The sequence below is a fragment of the Diabrotica virgifera genome, chromosome 3 (genome assembly GCF_917563875.1).
Source record: "Diabrotica virgifera virgifera chromosome 3, PGI_DIABVI_V3a".
Classification (NCBI taxonomy): Eukaryota; Metazoa; Arthropoda; class Insecta; order Coleoptera; family Chrysomelidae; genus Diabrotica; species Diabrotica virgifera.
Genome location: NC_065445.1, coordinates 75,071,228 through 75,094,818, shown reverse-complemented (window position 1 = coordinate 75,094,818; position 23,591 = coordinate 75,071,228). Strand labels below are relative to the sequence as shown.

At 36.4% G+C, this 23,591-nt stretch overlaps 2 protein-coding genes across 4 annotated transcripts in view; one reads left to right on the top strand and one right to left on the bottom strand.

Moving 5' to 3' along the window:
- LOC114335521 (uncharacterized) overlaps positions 1-8,404 on the top strand; it is a 92,460-nt gene extending 84,056 nt beyond the window's left edge. For both annotated transcript variants that reach the window (XM_028285776.2, XM_028285777.2), the window contains exons 4-6: positions 1,633-1,827; positions 4,686-4,828; positions 7,678-8,404. In XM_028285776.2, coding sequence (XP_028141577.1) covers positions 1,633-1,827; positions 4,686-4,828; positions 7,678-8,339 — 1,000 coding nt within the window. In that variant the 3' untranslated portion in view covers positions 8,340-8,404. The remainder of the gene's footprint in view (positions 1-1,632; positions 1,828-4,685; positions 4,829-7,677) is intronic.
- LOC114335520 (centrosomal protein of 135 kDa) overlaps positions 1-23,591 on the bottom strand; it is a 268,776-nt gene that overhangs the window by 187,780 nt on the left and 57,405 nt on the right. For both annotated transcript variants that reach the window (XM_028285774.2, XM_028285775.2), the window contains exons 14-15: positions 14,920-15,130; positions 13,823-13,938 (exon numbers count right to left, since the gene is read on the bottom strand). In XM_028285774.2, the coding sequence (XP_028141575.1) occupies positions 13,823-13,938; positions 14,920-15,130 (327 nt within the window). The remainder of the gene's footprint in view (positions 1-13,822; positions 13,939-14,919; positions 15,131-23,591) is intronic.

Genomic DNA, 23,591 nt, shown 5'->3' with positions numbered 1-23,591 from the left:
TAACAAATGAAAATCGCAATTAAAAAAAAGCGCACAATATTTTTGGTTACATTTTAGTAGAAGTTATTCCTGGCATCGTCCTTTACAACACCTGATAGGTTTCAAAAATTCCTGAATTATATCACTGTTTTTCACCCACAGCCTGGGGTATTTACCCTATACATCATAAACATCTTTCATTACTTCACATACTTATCGAGAACTCCCTTTTTATTCAGTGTCCATCATACTATATCTCGAGATCCTGTATCATGTGCTCTCTCAAGATCGCTTGTTTAAACGTTTGTTTCCTTATTCCTACTAGGACGATCCGATACGTACTTAGCCTTCAAAAGAAAAACGAAAATTTTGGAAAAGTGGTAATTTATTTTTGAACGTAGTCTACTTTTAGCTCGATGCACTTGACCAAGCGATGCTCCACCTTCTTTAACCAGTCTGAAAAATACGTTTTCTCGAGGTCTGCAAAGTGTGCTTCCGTGGCGGTGATAAACTCCTCATTTGACTTAAATTTCTACCCGGCAAGTGACTTTTTCAAGTTTGGAAACAAAAATAAGTCGTACGGTGCCAAATCTGGAGAATACGGTGGATGGGACAGCAGTTTGTGGCCCAATTCGGCCCATTTGGTCATGGCGACGGCGGAAGAGTGAGCTGGTGCATTGTCATGGTGTAAGAGTACTTCTTACACCTAATTTGGTGCTCCTTTTTCTACAATTCGGCCTCAACTCAGACGAATAATCCGGCATAGTAAAGCCCTGTGACCGTTTTGCCCTTTTCCATAAAGTTGATATAGATCACACCTTGTGAATCCCAGAAAATGGTGGCCATCTCCTTTCCTGTCGATTGGACAGTCTTCGCTCTCTTCAGAGAATGTTTGCGGGGTGACGTCCACTGTATCGACTGATTCTTGGTCTCTGTGGATCAACTCTGTGAAACAACGTGGAAACTCTTTGGATCAGCTTAAACAGGCTCAGGCACTGATCTGAAGTGGTCTTTTTGCATTGATTGTCGGGAGTGAGTAAATGCAGCACCAGTCGCACCGACAGCTTTTTGTGCCCAAAATTTCATGCTGGATATGACCCACGCGATATTTTGAGATGCCTACTGTCTCAGCTATCTCGCGCACCTTAAGTCGGCAGTCTGCCAATACGACATCATGGATTTCTTTCTCCTTATGTTCTGTGGTAGCCGTTTTCCGGGAACATGGGCGTGACTTATCAAAAACCGACGTGACCATGTTGAAACTCGTTAAACCAAATTTTGACGGTCGGCATCGAAGGATAAGAATCTCCATATACAGCATTCAAGCGCTCTTTGATTTCGCTGCGGAATTTCACTTCCAAAAATAAGGGTCAGGAGGCTAAGTACTAGTCGGGCCACCCACGTATATTTTTCCATTGTAATACTTGTTAAATTGTTCTTATTAAAATTGACTAAATAGTTCTTACTAATTTTAAAACACACACCTTAAGAATATAGGTAATACCAATTAAATATTTTCTCTGTAAAAAGGTTTACTACAATCTATTCACTTTTAGTAATTTTGTTGATAAATGTTGCTAAACATGAGCAAACAGTAAGTTTCACCATTTATATTTATCTATTTAGTTAATTTTCGTCAGGTTCATTTTTTAGCTCAAAAAGACAATGGGGCACATGTAAGCAGATAAAGTCATGTTCTAAAGAGAACGAAATCTACTGGCCCAAAGACGGAAAATGCTACAAAAAATTTAGTAGAGGACCTTGTGCCAAAGGACAATTGATTATCGAAGATTCTAAATCAAAGATCCCGATATGTAGTTGCGATGATACTCAATTACACGAATATAGGTACGTAAGTATTGAAGATAACTAAAAAATAGTGTAGTGGAATAGATTCCTAGCATCGCCCGATGGTATGGTTAGTGATGTAAAAAGAGAATATTCTCGGCGAGAATTTTCTATTCTCGACGAGAACTATCTTCAAGTTCAAGGTTATTGAAACTAGAAAAAAAGCAATAAAAATGTTTGTCCCTAAAAGGAAACCAATGGCAATACATTCAATTCATTTCGCAGTAAATATATTGGATCCTAAGTTTAATGGTGTTCATTTAAGCAGAGAAGAACAAGTTGAGAGAACTGAGTTTATAGATAATTTAGCAACTTTAAAATATGGTGATGACTCGGCTGAAATAATGGATGATTTGGCACTTTATCGGTCTAAGGAGGGATTTTTTGAAAAACCGTACGTTGTAAAATTAATTAAAAAACTAGACCCAATGATATGCTCGAAAGGTACATGTTTCGGAACAAAATTAACGAAAATAGCAGTTGATACATTAAGCATGCCTTCATCCAGTGCAGCGACGGAAACAAGTTTCAGTACTTATGGTTTTATCTACTCCTCTAAAAGAAACCGGCTTACTGTTGAACGGGCTGGTAAGGTAACTTTTATTGCTCACAATTTAAAATTGTTACACGTAGACCAATCCATGACTGAGCTGGCGATTCAAGAAAAACAAAATCCCACAACTTCTCATCAGTACATTGAAATGCAGAATGTAGATGACCAGGAAGAGCTAATGATAGAAATATATTCTAAATCTGAGGCCTCATATTTTTCAGATTAGATCACCACATCCATCATTTGCTGTTAAGAAGAAAATTTCATTTTTTATCAAACAAATTTTGTGTTTTCTGTTGTTTTGCATTTTTTTATATAGAGAACATTGTTGTTTCGTCTCATAATTTTGTATATAATTTCATGATTTTTAATACTCTATTTCATCTTTAATAATATCCCTAAGCGCGTCATAGGGTTCATTCTCAGAAAATTCTCCATATCGAGAATATTCTCCGATTTTTCATTCTCGAGAATTTTCCAACACTAGGTATGGTTATGCCTTGGGTCACAGTTTACTTTAATCGTTATCAACACACTTCATCTTGCTTTTAGCAGATGTCGCTACGACACCCATGCCACGTTATTTTGTTACGATTCGATACTAGCAGCCCGATATGTTTTAGTTGGTTTGATTTTTGGTACGTTTTCACTAAGGTAGTGATGAATATTCAAGACTACGAAACAAAAATAAACGGCATCTTAAATGATACAACATATCAAAGCATCTCGTCGGACCCGACAACATATATAGAGAAAATAACAAAAGCCAAGATCAAAGCCTCAAACATCAAGAAAGAACAACAGTTCCATCTCGTACCTAGAGAGAAGTCGTCAAGATGCCCAAAATTTTACGGCCTACCCAAGGTACATAAGGCAGGATTACCACTGCGGCCAATTGTTAGCTCCATCGGATCTCCTTTAAAACCACTGGCAAAATTTCTGGCTGAACAGCTGTAACCATACGCAGAGGAAGCGGATTCTTACGTCAAGAACGCGAGCCATTTCATCTCGAGCGTATAAAAGATGTGACTCTTGAGCCGGGACATTTACTAGTCAGCTTCGATGTGGTCTCACTTTTCACGAATGTTCCTATTATAGAGGAATCACTGGACATCATAAGCAAAAAAGTATCCAATATCACCGGATACTCTAAACCTAACCAAACATTGCTGAAATAATACATATTTCATCTATAAGGAACAAGGATATAAACAAGTTGAGGGAGCACCGATGAGTTCCCCTCTGTCACAGTCACCAGTAATAGCGAACTTGTTTATGAAAGAAATAGAACAACGGGCAATATAAACAGATCAATACAAACTCAAACTTTGGCTTCGATATGTTGATGACACTTTTATCATCTGGACCCACGGAGAAGGAAAACTAAAGGCATTTTTAGAACACATCAACAATATCCACCATAAAATTCAGTTTACTATGGAACTGAAAGAAAACGATCAAATACCATTCTTAGATGTGTTAGTAATAAAGAAACAAGACGAACACATAGACCATAAAGTGTATCGGGAACCGACACATACCGACAGATATCTAAATGCTGCTTCACATCACCATCCTGCACAATTAAATTTAGTCTTCAAAACCTTGATTACAAGATCCGAAAGACTGACAGACCAAGAACATCGAAATGAAGAAATAAATGGGTCAGGCGAAGGAACGCATCATAATCAACTATATAAGAACAAATTCAGTCTACTTCAAGCAGCAGCGAGAAGCGGAACTACCTGACTTGACAATGGCAAGTGTGATTTTGCCGAAACGTCGGCAAAATAATGGTTTTTCTAAAAACCAAAATTACTCAACGCGGAGTCAAACCCGGAAAACCACAGAAAGCACATATACTCCCGCGGAAACTTGTATGTAACATATGAAAAAGTGGAACATATATATGAGGCCATGAGAGCCAGAGTGGCCTAACTGATTTTAACATTACTTTACACAATCAAAGAAAATGATCAGAAGCTAACAATGTCCGATTGGTTTAGCAGTTTTATGTTGACCAAGAATTGTTGTTGGTCAACATACAATTACTAAAACAATCGGACATTGATAGCTTCTGATCATTTTCTTTGATTATATGAAGTAATGTTAAAATCAGTTAGGCCACTCTGGCTTTCATGACCTCATATATACACCGGAATTTAGGCGTCAACGCCCTTCCGGTAGGGATCTATGGGGAGTATCACTGAGCCGCAAGCCCTTATCCCTTGCCGTACCGCTCCCCCATAGGCCGATCAGATTGTTTATTTATTTTGATTGACTAATATTACTTTTAATCTTATAGACATTATGACAACCGCTGTTATCAGCATTACACAAAAGGACCTTGTCAAGAAAAAGGCCATTTGTTCCTTCCAGGAAAGACCTGTAATTGTTTCAACAACTTGGCGAACTACCATCAAGAAAGTCAACAATGCTTTGAATTAGGTATGTCATTAACCGAAAAAATTTGATTTTTATTTATATTTATTATTAAAATTCTAACAAAAACTCAGAAAATCATTGGTAATAATATCATCATGGGTATCGGTAACAATATAAGTATAAGCGAATAAATGCGTAACATATTGAATATCGAACTACATCCATTCCTTAGACCACTAACTTGAAGAAACCCCAAAAAAAGATAGACAATAAATTAATGGCTAAAGTGTACTATGGACTACCTCTTCGTTGGCTTTTTCCAATTATGAGTTCGCCGTTGTCGTCCTCCACAGCACTCTATTCTCCCAGTCATAGCAGGTCTTCCTTTCCGATTTCTTCATGGCGGCTCCCACTCCAATATTCTTTTCGGCCAGCTGTGCTCTGGCATTCTTTGTACATGTCCGTACTGCAGGGCTCTGTTTTCTAACTTTTTTGTAATTGAGCATTCTCTTCCATTCTGTTCCATATTTCCTCTGTTTTTGTTCTATCCCCTCTGGTGATTTGTAGACATCTTCTCATAAAGTCCAATTCGGCTGTTCTTATTTCATTTCGTATTGTGGTTGTCATTGGCCATACTTCAGCTCCATATAGGGTAATAATCAGCACTATACTCTAGCTAGAAGATCCTTTTTTTGTCTTCTTCAATTAGAATGTTGTTCCATATCACTCCATGGAGTGATTTTGTGGCTTGTTTTCTCCATGCTATTTTCATTGCTACATATTTCATAAAAGTACCATCTCGGCTTATCACTGAATACTTAAAAGTCTTACAACTCGTAATAGTATCTTCTAAACTAAGTCCAAATCTGCAATCTTGGATCCAATACATAAGTAATCGGTCTTATTCATATTCATCATGAGTCCCCATAGCTCATATTCTTCCTTTAATTTCCTTATCATATATTCCATGTCCTTCCTATCTTGTACAAAAATGACTTGGTCATCGGCGAAAAGCAGTGAATGTAATATATTCTCTTAAACTGGTATGGCCATTGTTCCACATTTGCTATAAGTCTGAGTACTACTTATTAGGTCCGCTTGCTCATTCGGAGTTCAACTCAAGTTCAGCGCCATAACCGAGTTCAAGGCATGACGTGCGTTGTACGGTGGTACGCACTTCATGCCTGGAACTCGGTAATGGCGCTAAATTTGAGTTGAACTCCGAATGAGCAAGCGGGCCTCAGTGGATATATTCTCGTCTTATGAATAATAGTCCAGGGCGCATCTGTTTTGAGGTGGACGTTGAGAGGTGACTCAAATTTGTTTGCAGAAATTGCTTGAAAATAACTCAAATAATAATATTTAAATGATCCTCCCACTCAAAATGGTCCGGAACATTGTTTAAATAATCAAAATGTCAAAACATGAAGGAAAAATTCGATTTTTTTATTGGTTTTTTGATTATAACTTTAAAACTATTCATTTCTGAGAAAAGTTGTACTGACATAAAAGTTGCGTAATTAAATTTCCTACAATATAGAATTGGTTAAAAATTTCAAAAATAGTCACCCTTGTTGCAAAATAGCAATAATTGCGAAAAAAACCATACAAAAACAAGTATTCGCATTTTACGTTTTTCAACCATTTATGCTACACATGCTTCATATTTTATCCAGAAAAACTTTATGATATAGTAAAACAACACTGTAAATTTCATTAAGATCTTAAGATTAAGCTTTCGCAAAAAAAATCATTTTTTTTTAATGTTGCAGGACTGAAAATAAAGCAGATAGCAAGTTGATTTTTTTTGCTTATAGAAGTGTACTGTACCTTTCATTTGCAATTTGCAAAATGAAAATCGAATAATTACCACGGCGTCAGGAAATTTTTTAAATAAACATTAATTTTTGGTGCTACGCGCAGGACGGCGGTGTTCGATTTACACAAGTTGACTTTCACCAAAATTTCTTCCAATCTTTATGTAATATATTATTTTCTTACTCTATATTTTGTTGTATTTTAATATTTTAATTCCACAAAAATCAAACTAATTTTATTATTGTTTGTGAAATATTGTTTAAACAATTGCATATGTTTAAAAATAATAAACTTTTATTTTCTAAGTTAAAATATGAACAAAGAAAGTTTTTGCTAAAAATAGTGTTATTTCCAAGGATAGAGTATGAGTTTTTATTTTGCAATAAACAAATTTATTTATTTATATCGAAATGTTATAAAAATTAAAATGTATCAATCATTATCAAAGGTCATTGGAATGCCCAATCAGAGCAAACTATCCGCTGTCCTGCGCGTAGCACCAATAATTAATGTTTGTTAAAAAAAATCCTACAGTACACTTCCATACGCAAAAAAAATTCAACTTGCTATCTGCTTTATTTTCAGTCCTGTAACATTTTGAAAAAATGAATTTTTTTTGCGAAAGCTGGATTGCAAAATTTATTTTGCAAAATCTATCGAACCGATCTTAATGAAATTTACAGTATTGTTTTATTATATCATAAAGCTTTTCTGGGTGAAATATGAAGGTCCTAAGTGTAGCATAAATGGTTGAAAAACGTAAAATGCGAATACTTGTTTTTGTATGGTGTTTTAGCAATTATTGCTATTTTGCAACAAGGGTGACTATTTTTTTAATTTTTCACCAATTCTATATTATAGGAAATTTAATTACGCAACTTTTATGTCAGTACAACTTTTCTCGGAAATGAATACTTTTAAAGTTATGTCACCCCTCAACGTCCAAATGTACTAATATTTTTACAGATGCGCCCTGGTCTATAAGTACTATTGTCAAGAGTACCTACTGCTACCGTATGGCAAACAAATGAGCCTATAGAAAATGTTTAATTGCTAGTAAAGAAAAAATAAAATAAATAAAAAATTATTTTTAGGTACAGCTGGTCCATGCTCGTCAGGTCAAAAATACGACTTACAGTTGCCTACAGATAGCCACGCCTCCTGTCATTGTAAACCAAAGTACATTCCTTACCAAAACTCCACGTCTTGTTACCGTCTATACACGAAAGGTCCTTGTGCCAAAGGCCAGATTCTTCTAGATTCAAATACCTGCATCCGCCAACCTTGCGAACGCGGTAGCCTCTATTTTCCAGATGAAAACAAATGCTACCGAATAGGGATACGTGGTCCTTGTCCCACCAATCGAGTAGTAGCGTTCGACTTCGACACTCGACCGTCCATAGATGGTATTAGCTACAACGGAGTGTGCGTGTGTGCTAAAAAAGATTGTGAGCCAATGCTCGAACTCTGTGATCGCTCCAAGGGACTTATCCGCTATAAAGGACAGTGCCATAAAATGTACACACAGGGCCCCTGTTCTAGGGGATCTTGGTTAGTTCCTAAACGAAATGGAAGGGACGAAGTACTCGGGGAAGGGTCCAAGGAACGTTTGGGAGTGTGTGAGTGTATACCAGGGTATGCACGAAAAGTTAGGACAATAGGAAATGAGACTGTTAGTGTATGTATGTCGCCTACAGTAGTATTAGCTGAGTATTTAAATGGAAACCGTACTGAAATTACAGTTATAAGTGTTTAATATTAGGAAAATTAATTCAAATGTGTTCAAAATATATTATTTTGAAATAAAAAGTTTAATTTTTATTCTGTTTTCTATTAGAATATTACATAAAATTATCTAAATACGAAAATTTTGAAACCAACGGTAATCTGTTGTTAAAACTTACTTAAAGTAAAACATGTTTAAAATTGAAATGAATGTCGACACGAATCAAGTTTTCTGTAAACCCAGATATTAAAATATCAAAAGGCGCCGCTAGGAAAATATTCCAACATCCGTCTTACCCATATGAAACGAGTCTTTTGTACTCTAATACAAAGTATGGTATAAATGAAAATGGACGGTTTCGTTTTAATTCAAATCGTGTAGATGTGTCGACCTTCATGTGTGATTCGTGTCGACATTCAGTTCACTTATTCCCCGTTAGAGGTCGTTCTAACCTTCTTCTTCTTCTACGGCACTACAGCCCAAATTGAGCCTTGGCCTCCTTTATTTTTTGCCTCCACCCTTGCCTGTCTGTGGCTGCTCTTCTCCATACACGGACTCCTAAAAGGGCTTGTGCGTCGCTGTTTACTGTGTCTTCCCAGCGCTTTCGTGGCTTCCCAACCGGTCTCTTTCCTTGCATTCTAGCATTCAGTGCTCGTTTTGGTAGCCTATCCTCTCCCATTCTTATCACATGTCCGGCCCATTGCAATCTTTGTAATCTAATGAAGTCTGACAGGGGCGTTTCCTTATAAAGTTGATAAAGCTCGTTGTTGTATCGACTTCTGAAGATTCCGTTTTCCCTCACAGGTCCTAGTATTCTCCTAAGTACTTTCCTTTCGAATGTGTCGAGTTTGTTTTTGGATGTTTCTTTCAGCACCCAGACTTCACTGCCATAGCATGTTATTGGTCGAATTAAGGTTTTATAGATTCTCATCTTTGTATTTCGGTGGACACTTTTTGACCGAAATATATGGGAGAGGGCAAAATAAGCTCTGTTTGCCTGCGTTATTCTCTTCCTTATTTCTCCATCTTCGTTCTAACCTTACTACGGTATAAATATTTTATTTTTATACCGAGAAGATCGGAAGTTTTAATTCAAATTTGTCTTCTTGCAAAGCCTTCTTGACACCGGGTAGACCTAGAAATAGCTATCGAGGGATGGCAAGAGACAGATTTGAATTAAAACGAAATCGTCTATTTTCTTGTTTAAAAATATTACAGCTACTGTCAGTCCAGCTAACTTCCAGCAGTCAGTAAGATAGTAGAGCGAATCAACTAAACCAGACTCCAATCAGAGACAGACAGGCTAGAATTAATCCCACAAGCACAATTCGGATTCAGAGTTCAACATTCCAGTACTCAGACTTACAGAATACATAGCAGCTCGATTCAACGACAAGCAATATACAGAAGCAGCCTTCCTGGATGTAAGCAGAGCCTTCGACAGAGTGTGGCATGAAGGACTGACCTACAAAATGAGATATTATGGATACAGCGGGCCATGACGAAACTCATCTCGTACCTAAGCGACCGGAGGTTCAGGGTCCAGATAGGACCAGTTCTATCTGAACACGGAATCCCGGAGGCTCGAGTACCAGAGGGGGCAGTCTTATCACCTTATATACAGCAGAGGTTCTATGAACACCCGGAAGACTCTAATCAGCTTTTATGCACACGACACTGCAATCCCGGCAAAACACTGAAACCTGGATATAGCTGTAAGAAATCTACAGACAGTACGGGATACGATAGAAGAATGGAGTATCCAATGGAAGAAAGCAAAATATTCAGACAAGACACAAGCGGTTATCTTCAAAAAGAGAAGACATAACCCAGAAGAACAGCTAAAAGTTCAGACAGACCCATCCTAGGATACCCAGGAGTCACAATGGACCAAGGTCTAATATTCACACCACATGTTAACTCGACAGCCCCTAAATCAGCCCCTAAAGAAAAAGCAAATTAGCTATGAAAAAAAATTAAGACTGATAAACAGCATCATACTACCAATTATTCCACTTGTATATCTTGCATGGGGACACACAAGTCATAGCAATAAAAAAAGATGCATGTAGCACACAATAACTGCCTTAGAGAAGCTTCAAACGTATACGTCACTGGGCGGTTCCTATTCAGAGACCTAAAGCAAATAAGTATACTGAATATGATGGAGGAAAAAGCTAGAACAAAATTCGCTCACCTAGAAGACCACCCAAATCAGATCCTGCGAGAGATATTAAGGTATGGTGTGTTCCATAGATGGAAGTACAGAAGACCCAAACAGCAACTATTAGCAAACATATAATAAAGTCTGGATAATCGTAGCTCTATAACAAAAGAAGACAACGCGCTCACCTTTGGCATTGCAGTGTATTTACTAATGTTGATTTTATGTTTCAGAGAGCCGTCAAAAAAATCTACAAAAAACACAAAACACGGATTTCCGGGATGGAAATCGAAACATCAAGTATTTTTTGGTTAAAATGTAATTATAAGGACAAACAAACAGGCTAATCCCATATAAGTATAACATTGCAATTTTTATGTTGACGCTTTAGTCGACGTTAGCGTTTTAGCACCAGATAATAAATAATAACTAATAAGTAAAGGTCGAGATAAACTCCTGATGAGTCAAGGAATAAAAAAATAGTAACGAAATTCATTTGATTTACACAAAACCTTCTTTATAATTAGCAAATAAATTAGATTATGTAAATCAGAAACATGTTCATAAAACATACATAAAAATTTGATTAAAAAGACAGCATCTAAAAATCTTAAAACAAACAGTCTGAATACATTATGCTTAATATCAAAAGTTACAGTTACATTCAGCTTTAGAAAGTAACATCAAAATAGGTATATACAGTATGCGGCAAAATAAACGGTACTGAAATGAATATTGAAATGTTTATGATTATTTATATATCTAGTATACATTATAGCCTTGCAAACATTATTCACGACGACGCACGTTCCCGATAAAACAGATGTTAAAGATGCCCTCTGGCCTGGCACGAAAAAATCTTTAATTCTAGTCCGCAATTCCGAAATGGCAGACGGTGGATCTGTCTGACTCCTTCAGCATTCCCCATATGTACGCATCTGGTGGCGTTAGTTCTGGTGAGTGGCAACTCCCAAAATCATCGCGCAGTATTCGAAGAGACTTCCTGGCAGTGTGACAAGTTGTCCCGTCTTGCTGAACCCACTATTGATTTTAAGCTTCGACCGCTTTCGTGACCTTTTCCGTATGACCGACTCCATCATAAAAATTGTTTCTGCAAAACTGAGAAATATTCTGAAGCACCTAAAGGCGCATTTAAATCAAAGCGGACACGAACGAACGAACAATTCGTTTGTTAACTTTCTTGTATTTGTACAGCTAATCGAACACGACCGAACGAGTTCGTTCGCATTCGCACATGTTCCAACCGATGTCGGTAAGTTAGCGAATCATCAAAGGAAATCGTTGTTCAATGTGGACAGTCGATAGACGGTAACAAGCGAATTCGTTTAGAAGTACTGATTTAATTTATTTACAAACATTAGTTTGAGGGTTGTTTATTGTGTAGTCGTGAAAACATAATTTTGCAATATGGAATGGACCAATGAAAAGATACTTCAATTAATTGAGTTATATAGAAATGAATAACGCCTATGAAACACGAAATCGAAGCTATATAAAATAATAAACAGAAAAACTGATGCTTGTTTTGACATTTCTATAGGAATGGGTTGTGATGTCTCTGAACTAAAAAAAATGAATTAGCTTCTGGTATCATTTAGACGAGAAAGACAAAAAGAGGGTTCGAAGTGGTTTGCTTTTAAAAGCCGAATGTTTTTATTACATAAATTTCAACCCAGAAAGACTAATGAGGTAAACAAATTAAATTAATTGCTAGAATTAATTAAAAGCAAATTTATTTTGATACACCAATTTTACAATTTATTATTTGAACATAATATAGTCAAAATACCAAGAACAAGCAACTTTTTCGAGGAAGAATTTTAAGAAAGCTGGTTCTTTAATATATTATTCACTATGCTCCCTCAAACAGCGATAATACCTGCTACCTGGCTGCTGATACAGATTGCTTTCATTAGTTCGAAGCACATTACAGGTGCCTACCTAAATATATTGAATTCAAAATTATTTTAAGAAGATAATTTTTTTGTCATTACTTTTGTTATTATTAGAAATATGAATACAAATATTTTGTCAGTAATTTATATGCTAAAAAGTGTTACGTTTGACCTGTGCTCTTGTGCAGAATGGAAGCATGGACGTTAAAGGCCAGTTCCATTAACAAATTTGAAGTGTTTGAAATGTGGTGCCTACGTCGAATGCTTAGAATATCATGGACGGACAGAGTCAGAAATGATTAAGTATTATAAAGAGCGGGTTTGCAGGATAGGGAACTTCTTAATTATGTTAAAAGTAAGAAGACTGCATACTTGGGGCGCATATTACGAGGGGAACGCTAGTGGACAAGAATCCACGGCTATAAAATGCTTTGCAATGCTGCTAAAAACAATAATATTTTATAAACAAGACAATGTACGGTGGACGCCTACGCAGAAATGCACGGCATCTTAAGAAGAAGAAGAAATATGAATTTATAATTGCTAGACATTTTTATCTCAAACTTTAGTTGATAATGCCAGATTTAAATAAAATATTAATAAATTTTCAATAAAATAATAAAAAATACCTGGATAAATTATTTTTGAGTCTGGAAATAATTTTTATTTCATTTTAATTATTAAAATCCAATTTTTTAAATTAAATAATTATAGAATAGAGACAGTACAAAATCGTATCAAAATTTATACTTATATTTATGAATATGACATATTTTTTTCCTTACAGAACACACATTGCATTTTATAAGCTTACAATAAGCTATTATTGTATTAAAATTTACCCAACAAGAAACACGACAATAAACTTAAACACAATGTGTGACTGACCCATCTTAAAAACATCTGCGAGCAATAATATGCACTCCCGATCATTAACGAATGCGAAAGTTCGCTTCAATGTAAATGGCCCTACTTTGTAGCGAACGAATAGCCAAGCGAATACCTACGAATTCGTTCGTTCGTGTTCGCTTTGATTTAAATGCGCCTTAACATTATCACGACATTCGCATACGTTATAACGACGTTCGGAAACCACTCAGTACGTTTCGGCGCCTGACATACAAATTTGAGGCATACGAATTTCAGTACTGTTTATTTTGCCGCATACCGTATTATGCTAGCCTTTATTAAGCAAAAAGGCGTTAAAAAGACATAGAATGGTCATTTAGTCATCTTGAAAAAAGAGAGCAAATTGTAGTGTACTGTTGTCCTGTGTCTTATACATATTCAAACACAGTATAGTGCTAATATACAAGGAAATATGTAATTCTTACTTTAATTTTTATTATTTCATATATCATGGAATATCGTAAATTTTATTCTGCGTTTTAAAGGGTGCCAAATAAAACAATATTAAACCAAAAAGTACTCACCCCAGTCTTCTCTTAATCTCTTTATTCTCAATTTCCAAAGCACTGATCTGATGTCGTTTTTCTTTAAGTTGATTTTCTAGTTTGTCTATTTGCTCAGTTTTATCGTCTACAACATTCTAAAAAAATAAACATGTACTTAAACAAAAAAAAAAGGTTTATAATAGTTACGTACAATAATAAACACAAAAATAAATGGAATTAATTTAAAATGGAAGACCTAACATATGCAGCGGAGACAAGGACCGATACAAGAAAGACGAAACAACAAATCAACAATATCGAAATGAAAGTATTATGTAAGATCAATAGCCGGCATATCATTAAGAGACAGACAAAGCAACAGAAAGCAAAGTATATGAGAACGATGCAAAATTCAAAATATTAACAGATGGATAAAAACAAGAAAGAAAAACTGGAACGAAAATGTAAACCGAATGGAACCAGATAGATTAGACAACATCTGTAAAAACATAGCCGTATAGCAGAAGACTCGTTGGAAGGCCGCCGAAATTGAATGAATTATTTTTACTTAGTGCCATCAGTAGTAAAGAGGTGACATAGAGATATTTTATGATCATATAAAGACGGTCATCTGACAGGGCTGCGTCATCTGAAAAATAAAGACATCACTATAATAATGGGGGACTTCAACGCCAAAGTAGGAAAGAGTAGAGTGATGTGAATTACTAATGACAAGAGATTGTTGTGTAGAATTTTGCGTAGAGATCAATTATTTATGTGTGACAAATACATTCTTCAAACTACCCCAACGTTGTATATTACACTTTGTTATTAGCTTTTAGTTTTGACCAGGATTTGCTGTCTTTTTCTGTTATGCTGTTCCGGGATATCTTTTCTTTCGTTTATCTTTGGTAGAGGATTTTAGTGCTCTCGTTTTCTAGCGATTTTACCCTAAATTTTGTTACACCGTTCGGTTCCCTTTATCGTTTTCGGTTCCCTGACGTTAGCGTTCTTACGTCAAGTATATGGCCAGGGTGCATATTTGACAAATCTATAAAATAGCACAAACCAGCTTAATGTGCTTCGTCGATGTAGAAACAGTAGATAATTGCAATAAAAGTGTAGAATATACTTACCAATAACTCGTCCTTTTCTTTATCAATCTTATTTAGTTGACTCTTCATAACCTCTACATCTCCTTGTAGACGAGCGATATCTCTTTCATATCCGGACGTTTCCCGATGGCTAAGATTCATCTTGGAATGTAAACTCTGCAATTCTGTTTCGGCCCTGAGAAGCTGGGATTGTGTATCAGACAATGCTCGGTTTGATTGATCATGAAGTATTCTGTAAATTAAAATGAAGTCGTAAGTATAAAATATATCAACTTTATACCTTATTTTTACTTTGGTAAAACAGAATACAAATATATTAGAACGACGATGAAAAATGCGGTAGTGTTTCTTGACAATTCACAGTTTGATGCTCTCCGCTCCTTGTATCAGTTGCAGCTGTTTACGTTACGGAAGTAATCCCGGTAATATCACTAATCGGTCGCAGTATTACTAATATTTAAGGTTTGAACCTTCGACAGTTTGCGTGACATGCTTTATTGTCGAGCTATCAGAATGAATCGAAAGAAAAAATTAAACAGACTTAAAAAAATCCTTCTGACGAAAGATATAAATTTCTTAAGCATAAAAAATTCAAAAGTAGTGTGCGGGTGAATTATTAAATATTTTAAACAGCATATTCACTTTCAATATGTTTCCACAAACGGGATAGCAAGTCTCTTAAGACATAAATATTTTCTACAATCTCTTCCCGGTAAAAGCAAAACCTTGGAAAATTTTGCAATTAAATAGCAGCCAACTTCAAGAAAACAAGTGATTGGTAAACAACATTTAAATTGTATTGCTAAATAAAACGTAAGGTACAATAATTTCCTATAAACTCTTTTACCACGATTATGAAGAGAAGAATACACACAACGTAGTGTTTTAACCCTATCGGCTCATTTTTTTCAATGACAATATGTATCTTAAGAAATATGTATGTGTAACTCTGCGAATTTCGAGAAAGAAAAACCGGTATTAACATACCGAAATGTATTACTGACATTAAGAGTATTATGGACATGAAGCCGAAGATAAACGTTACTTACTTACTTTCCGTGTCCGGAACACCAACTTTAAATTCTGTATTTCCAATGGTTGGCCACATAGATGGCCCTGTCATTTGCTATAATTAAGTCTTGTTCTGTGCAGGTCTCTCTCATCTCTGTGCATGATAGTAGATGCCGGCTGGTCTGAACCGCGCCACAGTCGCAGGTATCGTCCTCCTGGTATCCCCATTTTTTCAGGTTACTAGCACAACGTGAAACGCCGGTTCTTAGTCTGATTAGCGCTTTCCAAGTCGGATACGGTAAATTGTGTCCAGCAGCCATTTCCTCCGAGGGAGGAAAATGTGTCGCGGTAGTTGACGCTTGCCATAGGTGTATTCGGCGCGTCTCTGGCGCTTCGGGGATGGATCTTGATGTTTTCAGGAAGCTTTTCCGAGATCTTAGTCTGCTTGGCTGAGTTTGGTGGTCATATAAGGGGTGTCTTCGGTCCGTCTCCTGCTTTTTCCGTTCTACCTCTGACGTGACCTTCCTCCTGATTGGTGGTGGAGCAATTCCAGCAATGGGGTATACCTCTTCGATAGGTGTCGGTTTCAGGCAACCCGATATTATACGGACCGTTTCATTTAGAGCCACGTCGACGTTCTTTGCGTGAGCAGAGTTTGCCCATACTGGTGCTCCAAACTCCGCGGCCGAAAAACATAATGCCAAGGCAGAAGTGCGGAGAGTGTGTGGTTGTGCTCCCCATTTTGTATTAGTTAGCTTGCGGATGAAAAAGGTCAGCTAAAAAAGCCTATTATCAAAATCGTCTGGGAAGCTCTAAAAGTGTTGCAAAAGAAACTTGGTCTATAATAAACGATCTTCGAAATAAAACTCACACAGCTCAATCATTTTCCCTTCCAAATCCTGAAAGTCTAAACGACTACTTCGTTAATGTGAGTAAAAATATAACATCAACAAGTTTGCCGCAACAAGATCCAATTTCCTATCTTCCTAATTCAAGACAGGTCTCGAATTCATTCTTTCTACGACCAGTCGATAACTCTGAACTTATCCAAACAATCAATAGTATCAAAAGCAAATCATCCTGTAGTACTGATGGACTATCTATAAAAATTTTCTCTAATCTCACAGAAAATGTGTTGGAAATCCTCCTCTCACTAATTAATGATTCCTTCGAAAAAGGTAAATTTCCAGAGTGCCTAAAGACAGCCATTATTATTCCTCTTCATAAGGGTGGCGAAAAATCTGATGCCTGCAACTATAGACCTATTGCCTTACTACCGGTACTCTCCAAAATTATTGAGAGACTCATTAAAACTCGACTTATGTCCTTTATCGTCGATAACAACATTTTATCACAAAATCAGTTCGGCTTTTTAACAAATAAATGTACCTCTGATGCCATGTTTTCTGTACTACATGAGGTTTACCAAGCACTAAACAATAATCTTTATACTGCCACTGTTTTCTGCGACTATGCCAAAGCTTTTGATTGTGTAAATCACGACATCTTGATTACAAAACTAAATTTCTATGGAATTCGAGGTATTTCTTTGAATTGGTTCCAATCCTACTTGAATAATCGGAAACAACTAGTTAGAGCAAATGATACTGACTCTAGTCTCAAAAACATCGTATGTGGAGTACCACAAGGTTCAGTATTGGGTCCTATACTGTTCCTTATCTTTATAAATGACATCACTAATTTAAAAATCAATGGGAAAATTTTTCTTTTTGCTGATGATACCAGTATCACTTGGAGCAACTCAACTATTGCATCTCTTCATGAAACTATAACTTCGGATCTACTGACGATAAAGACCTGGTCTGACTCTAATTTACTCTCTTTTAACGTAAATAAAACAGTAGCATTATCCTATAAAGGAGCTCTTCAACCTTTGCCACTTCATAACAGCCAGATCAGTACCGTTGATTCTGTAAAATTTCTTGGTATTTTTTTAGACAGCAACCTCAAATGGTCCCTTCATATCGATTCGTTAAGTAAGAAACTCGCCTCAGCTTGCTATGCAATACGATCTGTCTCAAGGGAACTCAATTTAGCATCTTCTAAAATAACATATTTTTCGTTGTTCGAGTCTCATCTTCGATATGGTCTTCCTTTTTGGGGTTCTAGTACAGCTGCTCAATTTGATGTCATTTTTAGATTGCAAAAAAGAGCAATAAGATATTTGTTTGGCCTCAGAAGATCTGCACATTGCAGAAGTTACTTCAGAGATCACGAAATTTTAACACTTCCATCTTTATATATTCTAGAAACGGTTTGTTTAATTCGTAAACACCTTCATGTCTTTCCATCAAGGCCCAATCATCTTTACTCCACCAGAAATTCAATCTTTGATATTTATTTACCGATTCCATCCACTGAGTTAGTAAAGAAATCTATATTATATTCCGCAAAGAAACTGTACAATCATCTTCCGTTACAACTTAAATCTGCAACATCTTTCCCTAAGTTCCGTAAAATGACAAAAGCCTACCTATCCAAAAGACCATATTATTCAATAGAAGAATTTCTTAATGAATAACTAAGAAAATTGGGTTCCATGCGCAGTAGCATAAACTTGTCAGTTCCTTATGTTGTACCTATTTTATTTTATTTATTGTATGTTCAATTTGCAATTTATATATATTTTGCAATAAATTGTTTTTGTCTTGGCTTTTATATCGTATACTGTACATTATTGACGATTTATCTAATTTTAGTAAATTGTAGTTGTTATTTGTTATTTATATTATGTTTTTCTTTTGACTGTATGTAAGCTTTGTCCATAAAATTGTAAAAATTTTCAGTGACAATAAAGCATATTTCTATTCTATTATTTCTGGCACTTACTTTCTTCTTGACATCTTGACAGTGGTATCGGTAAGACAGAGTTCTATCCAGACGGACGCCAAGGTATTTTGGCGTCTTGTTGTGTTCCAGCATCTGACCACGCCATTCCACCTCCAGCGACCTTCGGGCATGCTTGTTTCTCAGGTGGAAAGCACATACCTGGGTTTTTGTGGGATTGGGTTTCAGATGGTTTTTATCATAGTATAGAGCTAAGTCTCCCAGGGCATCTGTCAGTTTCACTTCGACTTCATTGAAGGTTCTTCCCTGAGCTGCCACCGCTGTATCATCAGCGTAAATAAATTGCCTTGTTTGTTGGTGTATGGGTTGGTCGTTGGTGTATATGTTGTATAGAAACGGCGCGAGGACACTTCCCTGTGGTAGCCCATTTTTTTTGGTCCCTCCACCGACTGTTCTTGGACTGGAGCGTTACGTAGAAGCGTCTATTCTGGAGGAGACATTTCACTAACCTTGTTAGTCGGAAGTCCTTTGTAGTTTCGTAGAGTTTTGCGAGTAGCCGTTGATGGTTAACTGTATCATAGGCGGCAGTTAGGTCTATGAACGCTACTCCTGTTATTTCCTTCCGTTCAAAACCATCTTCAATATGTTGGGTGAGATTAAGAATTTGACTGCAGCAGCACTTTCCGGGCCTGAATCCTGCTTGTTCTGGAATAATTTTAGTCTCCACATATTCTGCGATCCGGTTCAGTATCATTCTTTCAAAGGCCTTGAAAAGGTGGCACAAGAGAGATACAGGTCTAAAACTCTTTGTATCCGCCGGATCCTTCCCTGGTTTTAAGAGGGCTACCACTCTAGCTTTTCTCCAGATTTTGGGATTTGTATTGTACGGATGCAGCAATTCATCATTTTTACGAGCCACTCTACGGTTTTTAGTCCAAAGTTCTTTATTTGCTCTGTTCGTATGTCGTCCAGGCCAGCCGCTTTATTATCTTTCATTTGATGGATCGCGCCTCTCATCTCCTCTAGACAAAAAGAGGTCACTAGAACATCTCTTTCTTCGTCGATATTCCGTTGAGCTCTCACCTTGTTCTTTCTTGATGTCGTCTTACCGTTCATTAGAAGATGATGTTCTATCTGATCGGGTGTGACTTCTGTCATGTTGACTGCCGGAGCAGCGGGATCGTTGCCAAGATTCCGAATCAGCTTCCAGGCACGTCTGCTGTTTTGTTTCATGTCCAGACTCGTGACCAGCTTGCACCACCTTTCCGTTCTGTTGGCGGATATCGCATGTAACATTTCCTCCCCAGCCTGTATTGTCGCTTTCGAGAAAGGGTCTTCTTCATATAGCTGTTCGTATCTTTTAAGTAGGGGTTTAGATTCTTCATTGAGCCCCGCTATGTACTCAGTTCGACAACCTCTAGGGATAAATTTCCGTGATACTTGCTTTACGATTTCTACAAATTTATCGTATGAATCAGGGCAAGGTTCTAGCTGGGAAACTTCTTGATCCAATGTTTTAGAGAATTTTTCCCATTTTGCTTTAGTAAAGTTGAACCTTCTCTTGAAAGGAACAATTTCGTATCTGACTGCCGCGTTGGAAAGACAAATTATTGGTCTGTGCTGTGTCTTTGGGAGGGCGCTTCCAACGATTTTTGTCACCTGGTCTCCAATTCTGTCGCTGACAAATATATTGTCTGGGTTGTAACCTCTAAGATAAACGTTCAAAAGGTATAATTGTTACAGACAATGGTTCAAAAATGTAGTTTTAGGTTTGGCCCTTACTCGAAACGTGTCTTTCACAACTTAAATTGTATTTTATTACGTTTTCTGATTCGAATAAAATTCTGAAGTCAGTTCCAAAATAACTTAGTCAATCCGATTCGAGTCCAGTGCATTTAATGCCGCCTGGTCATCAGATATAATTTTTGTAGATCTGTCCCTGCAGTTCCACTTTATTAGTTCCTGTCGGCACATCGATATAGCATAAATGTCCGCGTGAAAAATAGTATACTGATTACCTAGGCTTCCAGTAAGACTCCCTTGATTACAGTTGAGTCCCAAAATCTTTACCCGTGCGTCATCATTTAAAGCATGCGAAATAAGTCGATGATAAGTCGGAAATTGAAATTTACTAAACGCAACAGCAAGTCACTTACTGTCACTTGCTGTTGCGTTTAGTAAATTTCAATTTTCGACTATCATCGACTTATTTCGTATGCTTTAAATGATGACGCACGGGTAAAGATTCAGGGACTCAACTGTGCCTTAGTTTCCCTCCGTATACTCCAGCTCCGACTTCTTTATCGTTTTTAGAGCCGTCTGTATTCGCTCCGTGCGTGACCTTGGTGGGGATACCCTGACAGGATGCCAGCGTGAGTAGCGGCGACATATGGCATATTGAAGCTATCTTTGTGTTGTCATTGTTTATATAACAAATTTTGTCAAAAATAGTAAATAAATGTTGCGTATTTAATTGTGCTAATAGTGGCCAAAATAGTAAATGTAGTTTTTATAGATCTCCAATAATTACATATACAGTGCTAGTCGAAAGTCCCATCGTACCTTTTGAACGGTTATACTTATAACAGTGAAAGTTACAGGGAGGAAATAAACTGACCTCGACTTCTCAAATGGTCAAAACAGGTGACGTAGTAGTGACAGATGACGTTACAGAGCCACTTTAACCGATAATTTTAAACGGGACCTTATGACAAGTGTTGAAAATACCTATTCAATGATACTAATTGTGTTTGGGTTTAAGCTGATTTTGATGAACAAATTAAATAAATATAAAACTGTAGTTTCGTATTTAATTAATAAAAATTCAAACGTCCGCCTATGGTTACTTGTCAAAATAGTTTACGTTGCCGTAAAGCAACTAGAGAATTGAAAAACGTCAACTTTTTTGACAAGTAACCATAGGCGGACGTTTGAATTTTTATTAATTAAATGGGAAACTACAATTTTATATTTATTTAATTTATTCATCAAAATCAACTTACTTAAACCCAAACAAAATTAGTATGAATGAATAAATATGTTCAATACCTTGCAAACGAAGTATCACTTGCCATAAGGTCCTATTTAAAATTATCGGTCACAGCGCTGTAACGTCCTCTGTCATTATTACGCACCTATTATGACTATTTGAGGAGACTACGTCCGTTTATTTCCTCCCTCCAAATTTCACTATTATAAGTATAACAGTTGAAAAGATACGAGGGGCGGACGGGACTTTTGAATAGCACTGTAAATTAGAGAAACGATTTAAACTAAAAGGAGTAAACTCAAAAGACAGATTCACACGCAATAATGTCACTAGTAAAATCACCCGATTCATCTTGTTTTTTGGTTGACCATGTCGGCCTTCGACGGTAATCAAGTAATCAGTAGGTATCGGACAACTTATAAGACTAATAATAATAATACGTCGCTAAAGTTCTAAAAACAACAGTTTTTTTATATAAATGCAGACTAAAAATCTAAAAATTAAAGAATAACTCCGAAAACACAAAAATCGCCCATATAACTTAAGGGAGGGGGGTATGGTTTGAAATATTTAATTTTTTTTATTATTTCAAATAAAAGTGCATACTTTCAAAAATACTCTCTGAAAATTTCAGATTGATCGGAGTAAAATTACCCGATATACAGAGTGTTGAATATCCCTACCTTTGACTCGCTTTGCCGCGGCTTCGCGCCAGCACGCTTGAGCGTAGTGAGAAACGTTAAACAACTGTTCGCCTTCTCTTTTGTAGATTATTCCTCAATTCAAAAAACATATTCCAATGTTCATCACTTTACGATTTGGCAGACAAATAAGAAGATGAAGATGCAGTTGTCAAAACTTAAAAACGCATGTTTCTCAAAACTGATTTTTCAAATGCGGTGGACATTGTAACTGAAAAACTACTTGTCCGATCTACCTGAAATTTTGCATAGACATTTCGTGAGGTAACAACGTCGAGATATTTTTCGTTTGGTGCTTATTTTTTGTTCAACAATATTAAATCTGTTGGTTTTCACAAAATTTTTATCAAAAATTTCGTATTTTTGACTTCTGTGTGATACCAAAAATTCAAAAATCATTAAAAATAAAAAAAAACTCGACGTTGTTACCTCGTGAAACTCATAAGCTAATTAAATCTTTTTGAATTTTTTGTGATGAGTTCTGGTGTCCACCGCAAAATCCATTTTTTTTGAGCTGCCTGTCAAAATTTGCCACCAATGGCTTATTTTTCAATATTTTGGATTGAATGTTTTCTTAAATATTCTTCGAATTGTACTTAATATGTTTATTTAATTTAAAAATAAAATAATTCTACCATAGCTTCGAAAAAAATTCACGAAAATGTGCTTGATATGTTGATTTCAAACCATACCCCCTTTAATTAACCTAAGAATTTTAAATGTCAATATTGCCAAAATTTCATAAATGTCAATAGTGTGAAAACTTCATAATTTAATGGAGTAAACTTGCCTGTGGTTGTACCAATTACAAACAAGCAGTACGGCCCGGTAAAGGACCCCGCAGCAACCTTATGGGAAATGGCTCTCTGTCAAATGCTCTGTCAAACTTTGGGTTCTGGTAGTCCTTGATGTGTAGAACAAGAAACTCAATGGGCGCATAGCTCCAAAAAATAATGGTTTTAAGATATAAACCTCTGAAGTTATAGGTACAGTGAGGACGTTTGAGTTGGAATAAATTCATTTTCTCGAGAATGGGCGACTCTGGAGATAAATTACAAATAATTTCGATTTTTATTTTTAAATTACAATTTTTTGGCATATATATCATACTAGTGACGTCATCCATCTGGGCGTGATGGCGCAATCGATGATTTTTTTAAATAATAATAGGGGTCGTGTGATAG